This window comes from Phyllostomus discolor, chromosome 9 (assembly GCF_004126475.2).
Source record: "Phyllostomus discolor isolate MPI-MPIP mPhyDis1 chromosome 9, mPhyDis1.pri.v3, whole genome shotgun sequence".
Taxonomy (NCBI): Eukaryota; Metazoa; Chordata; class Mammalia; order Chiroptera; family Phyllostomidae; genus Phyllostomus; species Phyllostomus discolor.
Genome location: NC_040911.2, coordinates 92482236 through 92502102, shown reverse-complemented (window position 1 = coordinate 92502102; position 19867 = coordinate 92482236). Strand labels below are relative to the sequence as shown.

The 19867-nt window shown below is 49.9% G+C and overlaps 1 protein-coding gene across 11 annotated transcripts in view; it reads left to right on the top strand.

Moving 5' to 3' along the window:
* PTPRT (protein tyrosine phosphatase receptor type T) overlaps window positions 1-19867 on the top strand; it is a 944823-nt gene that overhangs the window by 774050 nt on the left and 150906 nt on the right. For 6 of the 11 annotated variants that reach the window (XM_036009846.1, XM_036009842.1, XM_036009841.1 and 3 more), the window contains exon 14: window positions 11487-11543. The exons of the other annotated variants lie outside the window; for them this stretch is intronic. In XM_036009846.1, the coding sequence (XP_035865739.1) occupies window positions 11487-11543 (57 nt within the window). The remainder of the gene's footprint in view (window positions 1-11486; window positions 11544-19867) is intronic. 11 annotated transcript variants of the gene reach the window in all.

Below are 19867 nucleotides of genomic sequence, written 5' to 3'. Positions count from 1 at the left end.
CCAGGGTCGATTAAAGGCAGACAGACCCACTAAACCCATGCACTGCGTGTGGGGACTTTGTATCTGGATCCAAGGTCCCAAATCAATATTTGACCCATCCCTTTCCTGAATCACATTTCCCTCTTAGTGGGTTTGCTGAAGACATTATTCTTTTTAATGAAGGAATAGACAATGCTGGGGACCCTGCAGGCATCGGGAGAGATAAGGTCCCAGTGACAGATTCACAGGCCCTCTGCTCTCTCCACCTCTCTGTCACTGTGGCACCTTCCTCCTGTGTCCGCCAGCAGGCCTCCAGCCCCTGTAATGGGGTCACACATACAGGCTTGAGGCCAGTGCGCTTGTGACAAAGCCACTTGCTTGTGTTCTGTCCCTGATCGTGGTGACACCAGTGTCTGCTCACCTGTGTGAGTGTCACAGAAGTGGGGCGGGGGGCTGTCACTCAGAACAGAGCAGCTCTGAACACTCCTTTGGGGTCGTTCTGACCTGACCCCCAGCCCAGCGCATCTCCTGCTAGGTGCCATACCAGGCTCCAGGGTGACGCTCTAGCCCGTGTCTGTCTGTAATGTCACTGTTGGTCACCCAAGCTCTAATGCAGTGCTGCCCACCCAGGTTGGAGGGTTGCAAAGTCAGGGACCTGTGTTAACTTTCTGTGGCGGCTGAACCAAAGTCTCCTGGTGCTGGAGGCTGGAAGTCCCACAGGAAGGGTGCGGCATGCGGCAGGGTCGGTTCCTCACCTGGGCTGGGAGGGCAGGATCTGGTCCAGGCCTCTCCCCTGGCTTCCCGGTGGTGTGCTGGCATCTTTGGGTTCCTTGGCTTGTAGAAGGATCACCCCGATCTGTGCCTTCATGTTCACATGTCGTCTCCCTGTGCATGTCTGTGTCCAAAGTTCTGCTTATAAGGACACTCGTCATGTTGGATTAGGGCCCATCCTACTCCAGTTTTACCTCCTCCTAACTAATTACATCTGCAAGGATCCTGTTCCCAAGTAAGGCCCCATTCTAAGGTCCTGGAGGTTAGGGCTTCAAGATGTGAACCGGGGGTAGGGGGGTCACTGTTCACCCACCATAGGAACCTGGAGCCATGCAGCTAGGGGCAGCATCTGTGTGGTTCCTATCGGAGCCTCTGACGGCTCCCCATTCACAGCGTCACCCCAGCAGCTTTGAAAGGAGTGCAAGAGCGGGACCCAGCCCTGCCAGAGTTGGGTCCAGAGGTGGGGGGAGGTCCAGCTTTGGCTCCTGTTCCCTCCAGAAGCTGGTGAGGCTGCCTCTGGCGGAGGAGCAGGGTCTGTGGCAGCAGGACCCTTCTCAGACCCCATGTGACGGTCTGAGCTGTCCAACAGCTCAGGTGCTGTTGCACCTGATCCAACCGAGGTCCTGGGGCCAGACCAGGCTGGGCTTTCTGGGGAAGGGACCAGCGCTTCCCTACGAGGGGAGCTCTGATGAGGGCTGCTCAGTCTAACCACTAACTAACTACCAACCCCATGTTGCCATGGCAGGGATCCCTGGCACATAGTTGGCTGAAAGGAGCGAATGCATTGGAGTCAGCATCTCCCTGCAGCCAGGCTCAGAGACCTTGAGGGTCTCACTTGATCTTTCCGAAACTCAGTGGCATCATATTCAAAGGGATCCCCATCTACCCATTCCTAGAACCTTTTGAACATACCTACTGCCAGTCAAATGCCGATAAACCTGCTCCTTGTAAAAGAAAAGCCCACATTTGTTGTCCTTGTTGATCTGCAGGTGTAAATATCCCTACCACGTCCAATTTCAAGTTAGAATGGTTTAACAGCTGGCTGGCAAAAAAGGAAGGAAGGAAGAAGGGAGGGAAGGAAGAGAGAGGAAGGAAGGAAGAAGGGAGGGAGGAAGGGAAGGAAGAGAGAGGAAGAAGGGAGGGGGGAAGGAAGGAAGGACCAGGTATTTAACAACCAGCTCTAGCCAGCTGGAGCGAGCCAGCTCCAGAGCACCAAGACCTCTGCCACCCAGTTTGTTATGAGGATCAAATGCTATGTATAAACATAAAAGTGTTTTATTTACTCCAAAGTGTTTGGGAAAACACTTCTATTATTGTCCACATCTGTTCTTGCCTGCCTGTAGGCAGCTCACTCGTGGAGCATGCATGAGCCCGGCATCCTGAAAAAAGCTGAGGGTTTCATGGTTCCTGTCCTCAACAGGCTTGCAGCCTAGTGTGGAAACAGACAGCACGGGGACAACTTTAACAGATAACGGTGCAGTTGTGTTTGTGATGAGTGCTTCTGAAGAACCTGGGGACTGAAGGAGCCCCGTGTTGTCCTGGCCTGGGTGCTCCTGGCCCACCGTGCTGGGCTCTGCTCTGCTGGGACTAGTGCAGTGGAGCAGACCTTTGCCTTCGAGTCCCCTCATCCCGCCCTCTCCACCAGCACCGTGGATTGGGCGGAACCCAGAGCAAGGGCGGGGCCTGGGAGGCCAGCTGACTCAGAACCTCCGACTGCGGGAGGAGCCGTACTCCTGGCCCAAGTCCCACAGGAAGGGCCATGTCCCCTGTGTTCAGAGAGGATCTAGCTAGCGGACTCACGTGTCACCAGTTTTTATTCACAGGGACAAATGAGACCCTCAAATGGCAGGCACAGCTAAGGGGCTGTCGGGTGGGATTTCAGTATTTGTTCATGGAAGGGTCAGCCCTAGGATGGGAACAGGCTCATCTCAAATGCCCCAGCTTCACACTCTTCCTCACTTTGTTCCTCAGCCGGGGTCTGCTGTTATGAGCTCTGACTGGGGGTTTAGAGGAACCAGAATGTTCCTCTGTGGAGATCCACCGTAGTGGGGAAGTGGAGTTTATCAAAGAGCCCATAAAGAGGAACAGAGCAGTTGTGAGACGGATCCCCTACAAGCGGAGCCCGAGGCAGGGATTCGGCGCCTGTGATGTGTTGAGGGAGGGCTCTTGGAAGAAATCTAAGTGAAAGAGGGAAGGGAGGCAGGGAAGGCAAAACTGCTGAGCAGGAATCCATTCTCAGATACAGTGAAGCCTGGGGTGGAATGTACAGTTCTCCAAAGTTGTTTTGTTTTGAGACAAGAAGACCATGATTCCTTCCTCCTCCCCTCGGAACAACCAGTCCTTGGCACTTCTACACCTCCCTACCCTTCGCCCGCCCCTGGATCTCTCAGGTGGCTCCGGGGACAGATGGCACCCTTGAGCCTTGTACAGGTCTCCGGAGAAAGTCTCAGGTGCAAGCCCGCAGCCTCACCACTCACAGCAGCGGGGGACGGCACGCTGACCTGAAGAGGGGGTCAGGGTACCCCAGGGCTCCGTTACACAGAGGATGGGCTTCATCATGGGCTTGAGGAATAGCAACGAGCTAATAGGATGGCCTCAAATTCGAGAGCTAAAAATATTTTTAAAGCCCTTTTCTTGGTACACTGTAGCTCTGGGAGTCTACCCAGAGCTGTAGAGAGAAAACTGCAGACTATGGGTAACAGACATTACATTTTGGCTTGGAAACAGAAAACTATTATTCAGACTTTGAAGCAGGGGCAGTAGAAAGTCAGGGGGCACAAAAAATCTATTTTAAAAGTAGGTTTTGTTCTTGTGGTTTAAACAGGAACTGTGAGAAAGGGCCAGTAAGAGGGAGGGAGATGCACTTGGACCCACTCATTCAATGATGTTTCCATTTGGAAGGTGAGGCGGGGGCTCAGGTGAAGATGGGTCACGTGGGAATTTGGGGTGGGATACTTAGACTTCCAAGGTGCTGAAGCTCAAGTGGGAGATAATACAACCCCTCCCAAGGCAGCTGACCATCCCATCTGGCGGAAGATGCTCCAGGCTGCAGCTGCTCAAGGCGGTGCCCAGTTAACCCAGTGCATGTCTTCTGGCTCAGACAGAGCAGGAAAGGGAAAATGGGTTCTGACCCAGTGGCTCCGTTCTAGAATGATACCAGTGAGTTCCTCTTCTGGAAACAGACGTCCAGTTCCCTCCAAGCCCCTTGACTCAGTAATTCTCTGCTCATCTAATTCTCCCCCTGTCCGCCCTCCATACGCCCATCCATTCCCTTTGCTACTTTCTATTATTACCCACAGGCCCTGCACGATCTGGCCACTTCCTGCCCTCCAGGCTCATCCAGGCTCTATGCTCTTACGCACTACGCTGCAGCACACTGGTCTTCTTGCACTTCTCAAAACACATCAAGCTCCTTCCAGCCTCAGGACCTTTGTCCGTCCTGCTCCCTCTGCCTAAAATCATCTGCCCACCGTGTATGTATCTGCTTAACAGACATGTGTCTTTCCGATGGTAGCTTACACTTCCGCTCTTCATAAAGACCATCCTGACCTTCAGTCTAATATACATGCCCAGCATTCTCTCCACTCTCATTATATACCCTGTGCTTTTGTTCATAGCATTCATCATGACTTGCAGAAAAAGATGTGTGTGTGTGTGTGTGTGTGTGTGTGTGTGTCGTTTACTTACATGTTTGATGTCTGTCTCCCAGCTAGATTCTAAGTGACGTGAAAGGATTGTGCCTATTTTGAAAACTGTTATGTCCCCCGGTCCTAGCATACATTGGTGCTCAGTAAAATATGTAGAATGAACAAATGGATACATCGAATGAATGGATCAATTGATGAATCAGCCAGTCAATCAATGTGTAGATGCATGGGTAGATGGAGTGCTAACGTGTCATTCATTTTTTCAAATACACGCTGTTTGTCAGAACCGTTCTCTTGGAAAGGGGGAGCAGAAACCGTAGAGGTAGGGATTCACTAAGTGATTTACAATCCGCGCTAATGAAAAGACCATCCAGGCTCTGCTTGGCTACCTGCTGTGACAGGGGCCTCACGACTCCCCTAGGGATTTCCTTCCACACTTCAGTTAGAGGAACCCCCCATGTCCCGAGTCCAAATTGGCTCCCTATTATTTCTGCCATTCAGTCTTTGAGGCCACACAGATCCTGTCTGCCCTTGCTGCTTCCAGAAAATAAAATTCCCTACCACAGACTCACTCCCCCCGCCCCACCTCGAGCAAGCAGGTCCTTGCTTGCCTGCTGCCTTCCCTTTGGAACCTTTCTGACCACCGGCGAGGAGCAGCAGCCCCGTCTCTGGCGCCAGCCATCAAGGGAACACAGCTGGCTGGGCCCATTCCCGCTGGCTGCACCCAAGTGGCAGTTAGAAAAACAAGCTTTGATTTGATTTGCCAACTGAGCCGAGTCATTGAGACAGAATAAATCCGGAAACCCATAGAGCCATTTGCAGAGTTACTTTGCAGAAGACAGCCACAGTTTTAATCTAGTAAACACTCTCTGAAGATCCCATTAAATACTCGGAGTAGGTGCCGAAAGCCGAACTCCAGAATAATGAAGCATGAGGCGAGGGCAAATGTCAGCGACAGCTCCACGCCGCCCGGTGGCACGGATGGACTAAAGCCATTGTCCCAGTTGCAACAGACAGCAGGCATGGGTGATAGTCTTTTGTAAATGTAGCTCGTTTTACTAATGGCTGAGCCTGAAGTAGAGCCTCGCACCCACCGTTGTCTCTCTGCTCTCCATGTGGACGGTCACCCCTGCAGGGACTGGCAGGAACAGCAGTGAATAGCCATTCTCCAGTGAGAGGCCCTCATTTTGCAGATGCTGAGACTGGAGCTGAGAAGGGGAATGGTGTGTGCACGGCTCCTTATCCACAGGAATAGCATGCACAGGTGGTGTGAGAGGCCAAGCGAGATGTAGGAACGGTCTGCTGTAAGACAGGAAATGCCTGCTCTTCCCTCTCCCATTGAGCCAAAGCTATATGGAAGGTTCATGTCATATGCATAAAGCTTCTTTGCGGGGGTGCATGGGATAATGGGAAATCAGAGACACTTGGATTGGAGTCCTGCATCTAAAAATTAACTATCAGACCTTGGAGAAGTCACACTCGATGAGTCTATCCCTCCACGTTTAGGCCTGAGGTCATGAGCTCCTTCACCTGATTACTTGCGCTAATGCATGTGAAAGGCCGAGAACACAAAAGATAATAAACAACTTGAGCTTCCCTTCTTCCTTTTCTCCTTCAGACCCTCTCTGATATGAGACCTGGAGACCCAGGTCTGCTAAGCACATGGCCTGTCCCTGCCGTTCTCTAAGGAGGAAAGGGAAAGACTGGACTCTAAGCCCTTCTCGCACAATTGTATAAACTGGGCTTCTGTCAAACAGACTGAAGCTAGAGTCAAAGTACAGAAACTGGAAGGAGAAAGCAATGATGCTGGGCTCAGCTTTTAGCATTTAACCTTTTCATCTATAGGTCATTGTATTTAGATGAAGTCTACCTAGCAATTATATATAATTATTGACTGAGTATAGGATCTTGCTCATCCACTTGGTAACCTTTCATATGACACTTTTCCTTTTCTCATCATCTGCCCAGACATTTCGGGAGGGACCCAGGGCCGGAGGATGCCCAAATCTTGCCATGGCAACTGGAGAAGGAATCATAATAGAGAAACACTTGTGTGAGACAAGATGATAGTGACCAGTCTACTAGAAAGCTCTTGGTTGTTGTTCAGTCCTTAGAAAGCCCAGGGGAAAGCCCAGGGTGTGAGTTTGGGGGTTGGGGAGGATGGTGCTATTCTGCCCTGGCCACAGCCAATGCAGTGAATTTTCCACACTGAGGCTCTCAGAATGACTTGAGTGTAACAGTGCAATGATAAAGCAAAGCCCGGCACATAGTATGCACTAAATTAATAGTGATCATTATTATATTATCCTTACTCAAAAAATGAAGCCATGTAGGCTCAAAAGGATTAAATAAGTAAAGACCTCAAGGTCTTTTGTAGCTGAGATCTAACCCCAAAGCTCAGGGCCTCTCCAGGGTATCGTTTTGAATCTTGTAAATACCACGGTCTGGGCGAGACTCCATGGGACACTCAGGGTCCCCTGGCTCCTATTTGTTAACTCCTTGTCAGGCTTCTTTTCCAGGAGTAGTTGACAATAGAATCTCAAGGATGTGACGGTTCTTTGGCCTGTCTGCAGTGGTATCCAAGCCAAGTGCTGGGATCTGGAGCAGAAACCTCAAAAAGCCTTCAGCTGCCTTTACTTCTACAACATATGGAAGCTAATAAACCAAGAAATTAGTTTGTCTTCAAGGTTATTTGCTCCAGCATCTTCTTTAGCCCATCAGCATCTCTTTGCTTTTAACATTCCTTGCTTTAGAAGGGAAAAAAGTCAGAAGGGAAGTCTGAGGTACTCAGCCTTCTGATCGCCTTTTCTCTGCACTGTCTCCATGTTTTCATCAATGGCTGACACATATCTGTAATAACTAGATCTGAAAGTGGTGAAGAGAGAGGGGTCATGAACCCTCCAGTAAAAGGGCATGCGATGGGGGACCTGGTGAATGCACGAGACCTCCACCTTTTCTGGCACTGGATTAGTCAGGAGAGGCTAGGCTTTGCTGCAACAACAAAGTGATACCCAAATCCTAGTAGCTGAATACCACAGAGCTTTATTTGTTGTTATGTCACCCAGAACAGATATGGCCTCAGAGGACCTTATAGTGGGGACAGGAGAAGTATGGAGGTGGTAAAATGGATCTTAAATACCTCACTTGGAAATGATGCATATCACGTCCACTTATGTGGCCTTGACGAAACGTGGATTCTTTTGTATGCCTAAGAAGGAGAGATGGGTCACTCACCAGTAAATACTAGTGACCTCTAGCACAATGTATATGAGTGCCTCTCCTATTACCATTTCCCTTTGCATCCTGGGAGACCCCTGATCCATCACTTATCTGCTGCTCTTCCACCCACTAGGGGGAAACCTCTCCCCATCCCAGCACCTGTCTGGCTGCACCTCTGTTCCTCTCCCTCATGGCTGAGCATTCTCACTAAGCAGAGCTGTAGCCTTAGGTGGGAGGGGAGGGAGGCTCCTCGGGGCCTGCCAACTGAACTCAGGCTTTGGCTGTTTTGCATTTAATCCTTTATTTTTTTAACTTTTATTTATTGATTTGAGAGAGAGGAAGAGAAAGAGGAAAGGAGAGAGAAAGAGAGAGAAACATCAATTTGTTGTTCCACTTATTTATGCATTCATTGATTCTTGCATGTGCCCTGACTGGGGATCAAACTCCCAACCTTGGTGTACCATCAGGACGATGCTCTAACCAATGAGCTACCTGGTCAGGGCTCACTTAATCCTTTAAAGAACTTCAGAGGATACTTAGCATCCCAGTTTTATAGGTAGAGAAATCGAAACTTAAATGTACATAATTTTCCAAGTGACATAGTAAGCGAAAAATACTAAACCAGAATTTCATTTCTTCATTTAGTTTTCAATAAATATGTATTGGGTGCAACTTAGTACTGATTTGTGGTCCCTTATCCCCTAAAGGTTAAGAACTTCATCACTGGATTTGGACAGTCTTTGATTCTAGGCTGGGAAAGTTAGTTACTTAACTGCTCTGTGTCTCACTGTCTCCAAATATAAAACAATGACAGCGCCCTGGCTGGCGTAGCTCAGTGGATTGAGCAGGGGCTGCGAACCAAAGTGTCGCAGGTTCGATTCCGGACAGGGCACATGCCTGGGTTGCAGGCCATGACCCCCAGCAACCACACATTGATGTTCCTCTCTCTCTTTCTCCCTCCCTTCCCTCTCTAAAAATAAATAAATAAAATCTTAAAAAAAAAACAATGACAATTAGCACCACTTATATCACGGGGCTAGTGCATATAAAATGCTTAGCCCAAGGCTGACTGACTTACGATAAACACCCAACGGGTAGTAGCTAATGGGAGCGCAATGAACAGACCAATTGCAGCAGTGCAGTCTGCTACGGGCTGCAATGAAAGTAGGTGAATTCAGGATGCCGTGTGAGCCCCGAGAAGGGAAACACAAATCAGTGGAAGGTGTGCAAAACTCCAGACAAGTTGGCACAGGAGAGTATCACTTACGATGAACAAGGTTGGAGGGCCGGGAGGTCTTCTGAGCTGAGGAGGTAGCATGGGCTAGAGGCAAGAGATCATGCCGCTGAACTTGAACGGGACAAGGCAAAGGAACAATGGCTAGAATGCCACAGTGACCGGTGGAGGCTAGACCTGATGAGAGGCGCGGCTGTGGTGGCGAGCTAGACCAGGTCAGCAAGCACTCTGTGCAGCCGCTTCGCGTGTATGTGGACATACTGTCCTGAGACAGCGGGCGTCCTTGGAGGTACTTAGGCAGATTGCCTTTGTCGACAAGGCCACACTCTTTACAGCTTAGAAAATGGACCAGAGGCGGAGTTGCAAGGCAAGGACAAGGCCAGAACATGGGAGAACAGAGAGGATGCTGCTGAAACGGGCCAGGTGGGGACATGTGAGTCATCTCTCCTCTCAAGCCTTCTGTTTCTTTTTCTGGCATGCAAGCCTAACAGTTCTCGTCTTGCCTGCCTCAGAAGTTGGGAGGAAAATTAATAATAAACACAGCCGCTTAGAACAGGGCTTGCAAACTTCTCTGTAAAGGGCCAGGTAGTAGTGAATACTTTTCAGCTTTGCAGGCCATGCGGTCTCTGAACGCTTTACCTTGGTCGCTACAGCACAAAAGCCACTGTCAATAATACCCATAAAATAAGTACAGCCGTGTGCCAACAGCATTCATTTAGAGGCGTTGAATTTTGAATTGCATGTAAATTTTATCTGTCAAAAATGTTTCTCTTCTTTTTACTTTTTTCCAACCACTTAAACACACAAAAACCATTTTTAGCACATGGCCACACAGAAAACAGTGGTTGGGGGGGCGGGGGTGGACCTGGCTCAGGGGCCAGCATGTGCTGACCTCTGCAAGTGGCAACATTCCCTGCCTCTAGGGGAGCCATCTTATGATTACTGTTAGCCAAACTGTATCGTCGGTGACGTTTTATAGATTTCATGGCTGTTAGTCAAGCTTGCCCTTTGTGTGAATTTCTGCAATTGTGTATTTCCTGTTTATCAGTTGGTCTGGAATGCCCTGCCTCTCCCTCCGTTTTGCATAAAAACTTTCTGCTGTGTTGTTGATGAATCACTAGAGGCACAAGCAGCCTTCGGCCAGCACAGGACGCCCACGAGCCTTTTGTACCATTTTCTTTGGAGAGGCAAGTGGTGAGTTTGAAAGGGCAGGAGCATTAGTCAGGCAAACCAGGGCTTAAGTCCTGCCTCTGCCAGTTATTACTTCTGTGACCCTGAGTGGGTCATATCGTCAGTTCTCTAACTCATCATTTCTTCATTTGTCCATTCATTTATTCAAGAAATATTCAATGAGTACCTACTAGGTACCAGATACAGTGCAAGGCCACAGAAGTTCACTAGTTAATGAGGGACTGTGGATGCCTTCAAAGAGGTTATGGAAATAAGGGGAAGGCAGCCATTCATAATACAGTGAGAAGCTGAGGGTGTTGTCCTGGCTAATGTGACTCAGTGGATTGAGTGCTGGCCCGCCAACCAAAGGGTCACCAGTTCGATTCCCAGTCCAGGTGCATGCCTGAGTTGTGAGCCAGGTCCCCAGTTGGGGGCATGTAGGAAGCAATCACACATTGCTGTTTCTCTCCCTCTCTTTCTCCTTCCCTTCCCCTCTCTCTAAGAATAAATAAATAAAACCTTTAAAAAGAAGATAAGACTAGGGTATTACGGGAAGACAGAGGACGCACAGTGGCAAGACACTAAAGATTCCCCAGAGAGAAAGAATTGTAAACTGACACCCGAATGAGCAGTTGTTGGCCTTTTGCGGAGGCAGGAAGGGGGTGTGTCCCACACACAGTGACAAGCCTAGGTAAGGCCTACAGACAAGAAGGGAGGGGTCTGGAGATCATGGAAAGGAGTTTGTGCTTAGGGCAGAAGACAGAGTGTGGTAGTGGGGGGGCGTGGGGAGTGGGTGAGGGGCAGGCAGAGGACTCCTTGAGGGCCTGTGAGCTGGGTGACAGGGTCTAAGCTTGACCTTGACAACAATAGGGCCACTGGTGCACTTCAGCCGAAGAGTAAAAGTGGACTGAAGCGGGGAGCAAGACTGGAGGCTGCTTCAGTAATGCAAGTGAAACACGGGTGGCTTGAACTGAGTTGGAGATGAAATCGGAGAGAAGATTTTTGGGGGTAGAAGTGGTGAAGCATGCTGAGTGATCAGAAGTGGGAGATCAGAAAAAGAGAGGGGTGAAGAATGACCCCAGGTGTCTAGCTCAGTGGCTGCATGGGTGGAGGCACTGTTGACCAAGAAAGGGGAAACTGGGAGAGAAGACATTTGGGTGGAAAGGTGATGGGTTGGTTTATAACGATTTACTGTACTCTCCGGGCAGTTCGAAGTCTTAGAAACCTTGTATGTGAGGTACCTGGCAGAGGACCTGGCATGTTGTGGGTGCTTGATAAATGGTGACTCTTATTCCATTTTAAACGATCTGTTTCAGTTAACTCATGATGTTCTTTTGCTGTTCAGTGTGAGCTCTTCAGAGCCAATAGAACTGCAGTGTTGTTCATTGCGCCGCCCGTTTTCATGTGTGTTTCTTTCTCTCCTTCTCTTCTGCATGCTGCCTGGGGACTGGCTTCCTTGTGGTCAGCACCAATGGGCAGCGCCCAGGTGACCCCGGGGACTCCACTCTGCCTCCTCACCACAGGTGATCACCAGAGCCCTGGGCGGGTGGGAGGGGAGCGAGAGTGACCCACGCTCAGCAGGTCCTCCAGGCCAGGTGCACCATAGAGGAACTGGCAGTCCCTGCATCCCACCCACCCATCCCTCCATCCATCCACTCACCCACTCATCCACCCATCCATCCACCCATCCCCCCATTCTTCCACCCACCCATCCCATCCATTCACCCACTCACGCATGCATGCATGCATGCATCCACCCATCCCTGCATTCTGCTAATGCTTACAAAGTACCTACTATGTGCCAGGCTCTGTTCTAGGCACCAAGGAATACAATGATGGCCAAAAGAAGACATGTCTCTATACCTTTCTGGGAAGGGCAAGAGCCATTAGTCAAAAAACTACACAAGTAAGGAAGGGTACAACTCCAGCTGTGAGTAGTACTGCAAAGGAGAGGTGCATGGTGTTCAAAACAAACAGACAAACAGACAAACAAACAAACACACAAACAACCATACTGGGGAACTAACGGAGTACTTCCCAGGCAAGTTCCAGCTGTGCTGTGGTCTAAGATTGGAGAACTGACTTAGCATGCCTGTGCTTAGGAAATGATTAGATCTGTCTTTGGTCCCAGGTCTACCATTTGTCCTAGACAAGTCCTTCAAATGTGACGATTCCCACTTCTCTTATCCATTAGCAGGAATAATAAATAATACCTGGCTCTTACCAAGGGCTTATATTCTCTGCACATGCAGAGTCTTCAGGAGTTGTGTTCTGAGGCAAAACAAGATAATGGATGTGCAAAACGGTGGGATGGGAGCGTCCAGTCTGGCTTAGGTATTCGTTTGAAGGAACTACCTGCTCCTTCCCTTGAACACGTTGTCTGACCTCATTTCCCATAAACATCTGCCACTCTTCAAGGTCGGGATGCAGCGCCCATCTGTGTCAGAGGCTGATGCCCAGTGTTGCCCTTGAGACAGACAGTCCCTGCTGACCTGGAATCTCTACTGCAGGGGCCCTTTCTGGCCCATGGGAAGTCTCCCAGAGATTTCAAACATCTGACTGTTGCCTCTCTCAAAGTTGTTGCTAGACAATGGCTTCCACTCTACAGGTCCCTACCTGGTCAAGTTTATCATGGTGGGAAAGAGGGTGCAGCAGGCAAGGGTGACATGAGTCCAGCGATCTAGTACCTTCACCGTCCACTTCTGTCCACCCCTTTCCCAGACTCAGAAACCTCGCTGTTAGTAAATGTCTTATGTGGGGTTCCCTAGACCCAGGGTCTGGGATGGGGGTTCTTATGCAAATCATTGATTGAGGAGTATTCTCAGAAGAAAAAAAGTGAGAGGGAGTCAGGATGGGCAGGAGGGAAGCTGAGGGGTGAGGAGCCCAGAGTCAGCTGAGCCCACAGGGGGCTCTAGAGGGTGAATTGTGTCACAGAGTTGCTCCCACCTTGAGACAAGGGGTCTGGCATGAGTCCTAACTAATACACACACCAACGTCCGTCAGCCAGTGGCCGAGGGCTGCCAAGGGAGTGCCACACCCACCTGGGGAGGCGACACCCCTTGGTCTGATGGCACTTCTGCAGGGAGAGGTCTGTGAGCTGTTCGCACGCAGTCAGCACAGCAGCTGGAGATTAGATGCAGCTGCCCAGGTAAGGGAGAGCTGGGCAAAGCCCCAACAGTATTTGCTAAGGCCAAGTTGTCCCCCTGCCATTGACCCTCCAGCCCCATGTGTCACTACCAACACCCCAGGAATGTCATCTTAGCCACTCCCTAGTTATATGACCTTAAGCGAGTTGTATAGCCTTATTTCACCTGCTGCAGAGTCGTATTAAAGGGTATGTTAGGTACTCAGAGTTGAGGGTGCCTTGTATATCACCAGCTTACTCTCACCCAGTCAAGAAGAGAGAAAAGATTGCATTAGGCGACCCTTGGGAGTGCCCTACTCAGGAGCAGCACAGAGTAGGCCCTCACCAAATGCCAGTCCCCTACTGCATGCCATCGCAGGCCCACTGGGTGTCGCCCTCACCCCCAGGGAAGTGGGAGTTTCAGGTGGGTGCACATGACAGTGACAGGAAAGTGACTCACACACCCTTCACGGAGAAAATGGCTTCTCCAGAGTGTGAGCTGCCGCGTCGTGCTGGGTCATTGTTCTCTGGACTCTATTGAAGTCGGGCAGTCTGATAATGTTTTCTTTAAACAGAGCCAGTCCCATATCCGGCACATTTGTTCTTACCTCTTGCCTTCCCGGGCATCTGAATGTTTCTCGCCTGACAGGTTTATTTCACCGGGCTCCATTTATTTCCCCGCGTTCCCCGGCGTCGCTTGATGGGTGAGGTGCCTGCGAGTGTTTCTCTCGGCGCTGGCTGTCCCTTCCAAAGCGTGTTTTGTTAACGCGCATCCCCTGGTAGCAATAATGGCTGATCTAAATTATAACTGCGCGGACCTGAGTGATGGCGATACCAGGCTGTAAACACAGGCAGCACCGACGCGGAGAGCCGCGCGGGACTGGCTGGCGTTCGGCGTGAGCTGAGACTGGGTTCAGCTCCCAGCTCTGCCGCTTTCTGCCTGGTGACGCGCGGCCGGTTACTCCTCCTCCCTGGGCTTCACCCGCCTCCATCTGGAGAAGTGGGGACGAAATACCCGTGGTCAGAGTGCATCTCGAGAACTAAGCGTGATAACAGCTTTGACTTCTTCGCTTAGCTCACTCCAGCGAGCTCTTGGGGTCTCCCTGACCTGTGGGGTTTCTCAGTTGAGGCGCTGGTGACATTTGGGGACAGATAATTCTCCTTTTGGGTGGGGCCGTCCTGTACATTGTGGGATGTTTAGCAGCATCTGGCCTCTATTAGATTGCCCCCCCCCCCATTTGTCTCAACCAAACAGATCTCCAGACCTGTCCAAATGTTCCCTGAGGGGCAAGAGCACCCCCTGTGGGAAGCCTCCGGAGCTGCACTCTTCAATAGAAATAGGATCTCAGCCTCGAATGTCGTTTTACGTTTTTTAGAGTCACATTAGAAAAGTCTAAAGTAACCGGTGAAATTAATTTAAAGGTAGTTTATTTAATCCAATGTAGACAACATAGTATCATTTTCACATATATTCAGTATTTTCAAATTGCTCATGAAAGGTATTTTGCATTCTGTTTTTGCACTAAGCCTTTGAAATCTGGCGTGGGTTTTACACGTACGGTATTTCTCAATTCAGACGCTAAATTTTAAACAGTTCAAATGAGACATAATCCTAAAAAGATCAACACTGCGTTTACAATTAAGCATACTTTGCGCTGCTTCCTTTTAAAGTTAAACTAGTTGCAATGAAACAAATGTTCACATTTGGTTCCTTAGTCACACTGGCCCCTTCTCAAGTGCTCAGAACCCACGTGAGGCATTACGGGCAGTTCAGATCTAAAGGTAAAAAAGTCTTGACCATCTTTGTTGCTTTGTTGCTGAACAGAAGTGAGTGTGCACGGAGTAGATGCTCGGTGAATGTTCGGTTCTCTTTATTCCGTTCCACCTGCCAGGCTTCCCAGAGACTGGATCCCCGGAACCCCTGAGTGGGGCTCCAGCAGATCCGCTGGTCCAGGCCCCCTGAACCCCATGCCCAGCCTGGGCATCACAGGGGAGCCCTCTCCCCGGACTCTGAGTGAGCAAGAACAGATGCCCCAGACTCTCTAGATCTTGGCTTCTACTTCTTTCTTCTCTTGCTCAGAGAAGAGCTGCTTTTCCTCCCACCCTTTGGGGAAAGGGATGGATTGGTTGTTCGTACAGAACACAGTGATTTGATATTGCTGCTTCCAAAACCAAGGGGCAAAGGCCGGAAGAAAGAAAACATGGTTGTAGTGGATTTGGCTGGAGTCTCAACAGGTGATGTTGTCCCCGCCGCTGGTGTTATTAGCCTCGCTCAGTTTCATTGCACTCATCTGAATTCCGTGCTGCGTGTTTATGGGCTGCTCTCTCTGATCCCGCTTGTGTTCCCCTACTCACGCCCTGGCCTTGGCCTCTGCCTCACCCACCAGGCTGTCGTAGCCTGTTCTCAGCGTCCTGGCATGGTTTGACCCTCAGACCATCCCTGGTAGGCTTTTGTGCTTCTCTCTACACTGCCTGCTCCTGAGGATTTCTCCCTCCCTCCCACGTACCTCTCTCGTTTTCAGGCACTCCGATGCTTGCTGCAAGCTGCATGTTCCAGAGGCAAGGTTTGGACAAAACTGCCCCAGCTGGGCAGATCTTTGCCTCTGCCTCCCCTTCCTGCCCCATTGGGTCAGGCAATGCTGTCACATCTCAGGGCATCAATTTGGCTGCAGTCAGCTGGAAAGAATTGAATTACCGTATGTTTTTGAGTCAGAGCCTTAGGGACACCTCGGCCCCTGGTACACCCTGCTGCCCTTGCAGACAAATAAAGCCAGGACGCATGTGTCATCCTTCTAGAAGCCTCCTGTTCCGCTGAGTCTGCTACCAAGCAGGAATCTACATCCTGCTTCCTGCTGCTCTCTGTTTGGCCCTGACTCCTACTTGTGTTTGACTTGACTTGATGAAATGGGAAGACCTCCCTCCTGTTTGCAGCCCGTTCCCAGGCTGCCTGGGTGGTGACTCCGCTGACCCTGCTGCTGTGGGTGGCGTGGTGTCTCCCAGACAAGATATGTTGCAGGCTTACCCCCTAGTTCCCGTGAACGTGACCTTATTAAAAAGGGGGTCTGTGCAGATGTAAGTAGTGAGACAAAGCCATGGGAGTGGGCTCTGATCTCATGTGGCCGGTGTCCTTACACGAAGGGGAAAACATCACGTGAAGGCACATGTGACCACAGAGGCAGAGATTGGAACGACCCATCAAGGAACACCAAGGACTGCCCAGCAAGCACCGCAGCTGGGCAGAGGCGAGGGAGGCTTCCGCCTGGTCTCAGAGGGTGCCTGCTGGCACCTTGATTTCAGACCTTGAGTCTCCAAATTCAGTTGGTCAAAGCCACCCGGTTTGTGATCATTTGTTGCAAGAGCCTAAGAAACCAATACCCTTGGACATGCAGCAATCCTGAGTACTGGGCAATGGATGGGGTCCACTCTCAAGAGCTGTGCCTTGACAGAGCTCCAGGAGGCCGAGGCCAGGAGCTGCCATCTCAGCGGATCTCTTTGGCCCACCCCATCTCCCTGTGGGGCCTCCGTGGCTGTACTCTGTGTCTGGCTAAGGACCAGTTTCCGCTCTGTGGCTCTGATGCCCCCTTCTGGCTCTGCCTCCTGCCTTTGAATAGTCTTGACATCCATGCTGGTCACGCCCTGGCCTCGGCCTCTGCCTCACCCATCAGGCTATCGTAGCCTGTTCTCAGCGTCCTGGCATAGTTTGACCCTCCCTGGTCGGCTTTTATGCTTCTCTCTACACTGCCCACTCCTGAGAAGGCTCCCCTGTTCCACAGCTGCCCCAGGGCTGCTCCGGCTCCACAGGAAGAATGACAGTCTGCTCAGTGTGACCATGCACTGTGTCATGCTGGGAAAGTCTATAGGGACTGTCAGTTTGCAGCAGGGCATCCAAAAGAGCATGTGTCCTCTCTTACATCTGTGCTTCAGACTGAACCCTTAATCCCCAGTTCAGGCCTTGGGTGCTCCTCTCAGCTGCAGTTAAGCAGCTTCAAGACCCTGGGGCTCCCAGCTCAACACACAGATTTCTGCAAGGAGGCAGCCAGGACCACCCACCGGGGCTGAGCTGACTCAGCCTCTTCATCCTCATGAGCAGGGCAGACCTCACCTGGACCACAGGAAGCCGGGCAGGAAGCTGTGGGAGGAGGCCCCCAGCTGGTCTCAGGGATGCCTGTGGCCTGTCCCACGCTCCCGATGGCCTATGGAAATACAGCGTGTCATCTACTTTTGCCTGAGCAGCGTCATGCATGCCCCTCTCTGTACATACCTCTTTGTTAGCACCTAACTCACTGAGGTTGAGTCTCAGCTTGCATGCTTCCATCTCCCAATAGGTAGTGAGCTCCCGGACAGTGAGTTTGTCTCTTAATCACTTCACCGGCAGTACCCACTATCATCGTCAACATCCTGGCACCACTCTCACTGGGCAACGTTCGAGACTTCTCCTCTGGGGCCAAAGGTTCAGCTGGTGCTCTTGAGGCTGGTCTATGGGTCTAATTCATTTGCAGGCCACTTAACTTACCTAGTTTCATGCATGGCCTTGGGCATGGACTCCTAAACTCTAGCCACCAACTGGCTCCTGATTCCTCCTTCAGGTTGGACCGCTATCCCCGCCACATCCTGGTCCTTAACTTTAACTGTGGTTTGGTGCCTAAACCAGTCGACAAAGTGTGCCCATCTCTGGTTCCTTAGCCAGCGTCTCACCCAACTCTAACCATCGCTTCCAGTCCTCGTCTGCTCACAGGCCAGGGTCCTGGCACTCATGCCGAATGCCTTCACTGGGCACAGAAGGGAGCAGTTGAGACCATGGGAAAATAAATACAAAAGGATTCTCTGCCCACCACTGATGCAGCCCTTGAAAGGGTGTACCTTTCAATATATGTCAGTAATGACAGTGCCTGGCATCAGTTGATCATGACTAGCCATAAATAAGTCTATTATGCTAAATTCCAAATGCATTTTTTAAAAACTTAGAATCAAGGAGTTTTCTTGCACCCAGAAGCTATTCGCCATCAGCGTCTTTTATCGCCATCTCTGCTCTTGTGTGTAATGTGACTGAACTAGAACTTGACCTACACAGACCATTTGCTGTGCAAAACAAGACCCACCTGGAAACACGGGCTCAGGAGGTGCACGGGACCAAGCAGAATCAGCACTGGAGGAACAATTTATTTGTGTGGCCAGAGTGCTTTCAGCCAATCAATTGAAGCTATTCCCATCTCATGGGGTGCTGACCTCCATTAAAAGTCTGGAAAGGAGGGCCACCTCTGTCAGCAATATTTTGCAGTTTTTAGTTGTATAGCCTGTGATTCCTGCCTCTTAGGACTGGCTGGGTAATAGCAAGGGAGCCTGGGATAGTATAAATCTCTATCTTCTTTATACTTAACTCAGTACTTATTAAATGGTTTTCCACAGCAAGGGTGGAGCTGCCTTTGCAAAACCTGTGTCTCTGTGGTGTTTTCCAGCTACTTGACATTGACTCTGAGTTAAATCTTGGCTAAAAGCAATTACTGTCATATGATGAATTGAGGCAATTTATTTATTACTTGAGAAACATCCTAGGTGATGTCACTTAGAAGAATGATGGAATAATCCCTCTCATGCACTCTGTTATCAGCCAGATCTGGTGATAGAGCCACATGCCAAGATGTGGGGGAGGTAGCCAACAATTTACAAAATTAGTCATTGTGCCATCAAAGAGCGAGTACTGGAAATAAAGCAGAAAATAGTTGCCTAAACTTGAGCGGGACTTGTCTCCCTGTGAAATTATATGGGATGCTTTGGTTGCTAAATATCAAGAAAGGTATTATGGAGAAAGCTCAGAGATTAATAATGAAGCTAAATGCAATATATTAAGGGCTTGGAGAGGGTGGCTGATATACAAGGGAAGTGAAAAGGATGAGGGAACTTAAGTTTAAAAGGTCAAGTGTAAATATCATTTGAGCAAAGTCTGTATAATTTGGCCCATATAACAAGATTCATATGACATGTTCATCAATCCCTTAGATATTAGAATATCTTGGTGAGAGGGCATGAGAGGAGATGAGATAATTTCCAAGAAAAGCAGGTATAAATGGAGCTGCCCAAGACAGCAGGTGGCAAAGTGAGCAGGGACAGGAATAAATACAAAGGCATCTTAATCTGCCAGGTCAAAATCAGATTCCCAGTTCCCTAAATACCAGTCAGCTTCTTTCTTTCTGATATTTGAGGAAAGACAACCAGATTTCTTTGCTTTGCAGCCTCTCCCCCTGTTTATGGGAGCAGTGGCAGAATAGAATAATGGTTTAATGAGAATAAACACTGTACCAGACTGCCAGGGTTCAAATCCCATCTCTGCCACTTGCTACCATTACTTAGTATCTGAGCCTCAGTTTTCCCATCCCTGAAATGGGTAAAAGGAAAGAACCCACTTCCTAGTGTTGCAGTAAGGATTAAAAGAGATAGTATATGTGAAGAGCATAAAACAGCATCCTGGCTTATAGTAAAAACCCTCACTGTATGTTAACTCTTTATTTTTAATAATATTACTGTTTTACATGTGGTCAGGTATGCTGACTCTCCTAGATACGGCCCAGTTTAACACCTGGCTGTCCTGAAAGCCAGTCCCAGTGTCTCCTCCATCTTGGCCGTGACTTGGCTCAAGTTAAGGCACAGTACTGGACATTCGTCCCGATCTACAAGTCCAGACACCTCTCAAAAGTGGCAACGAGGCGAACCTAGCATCACGTGTTC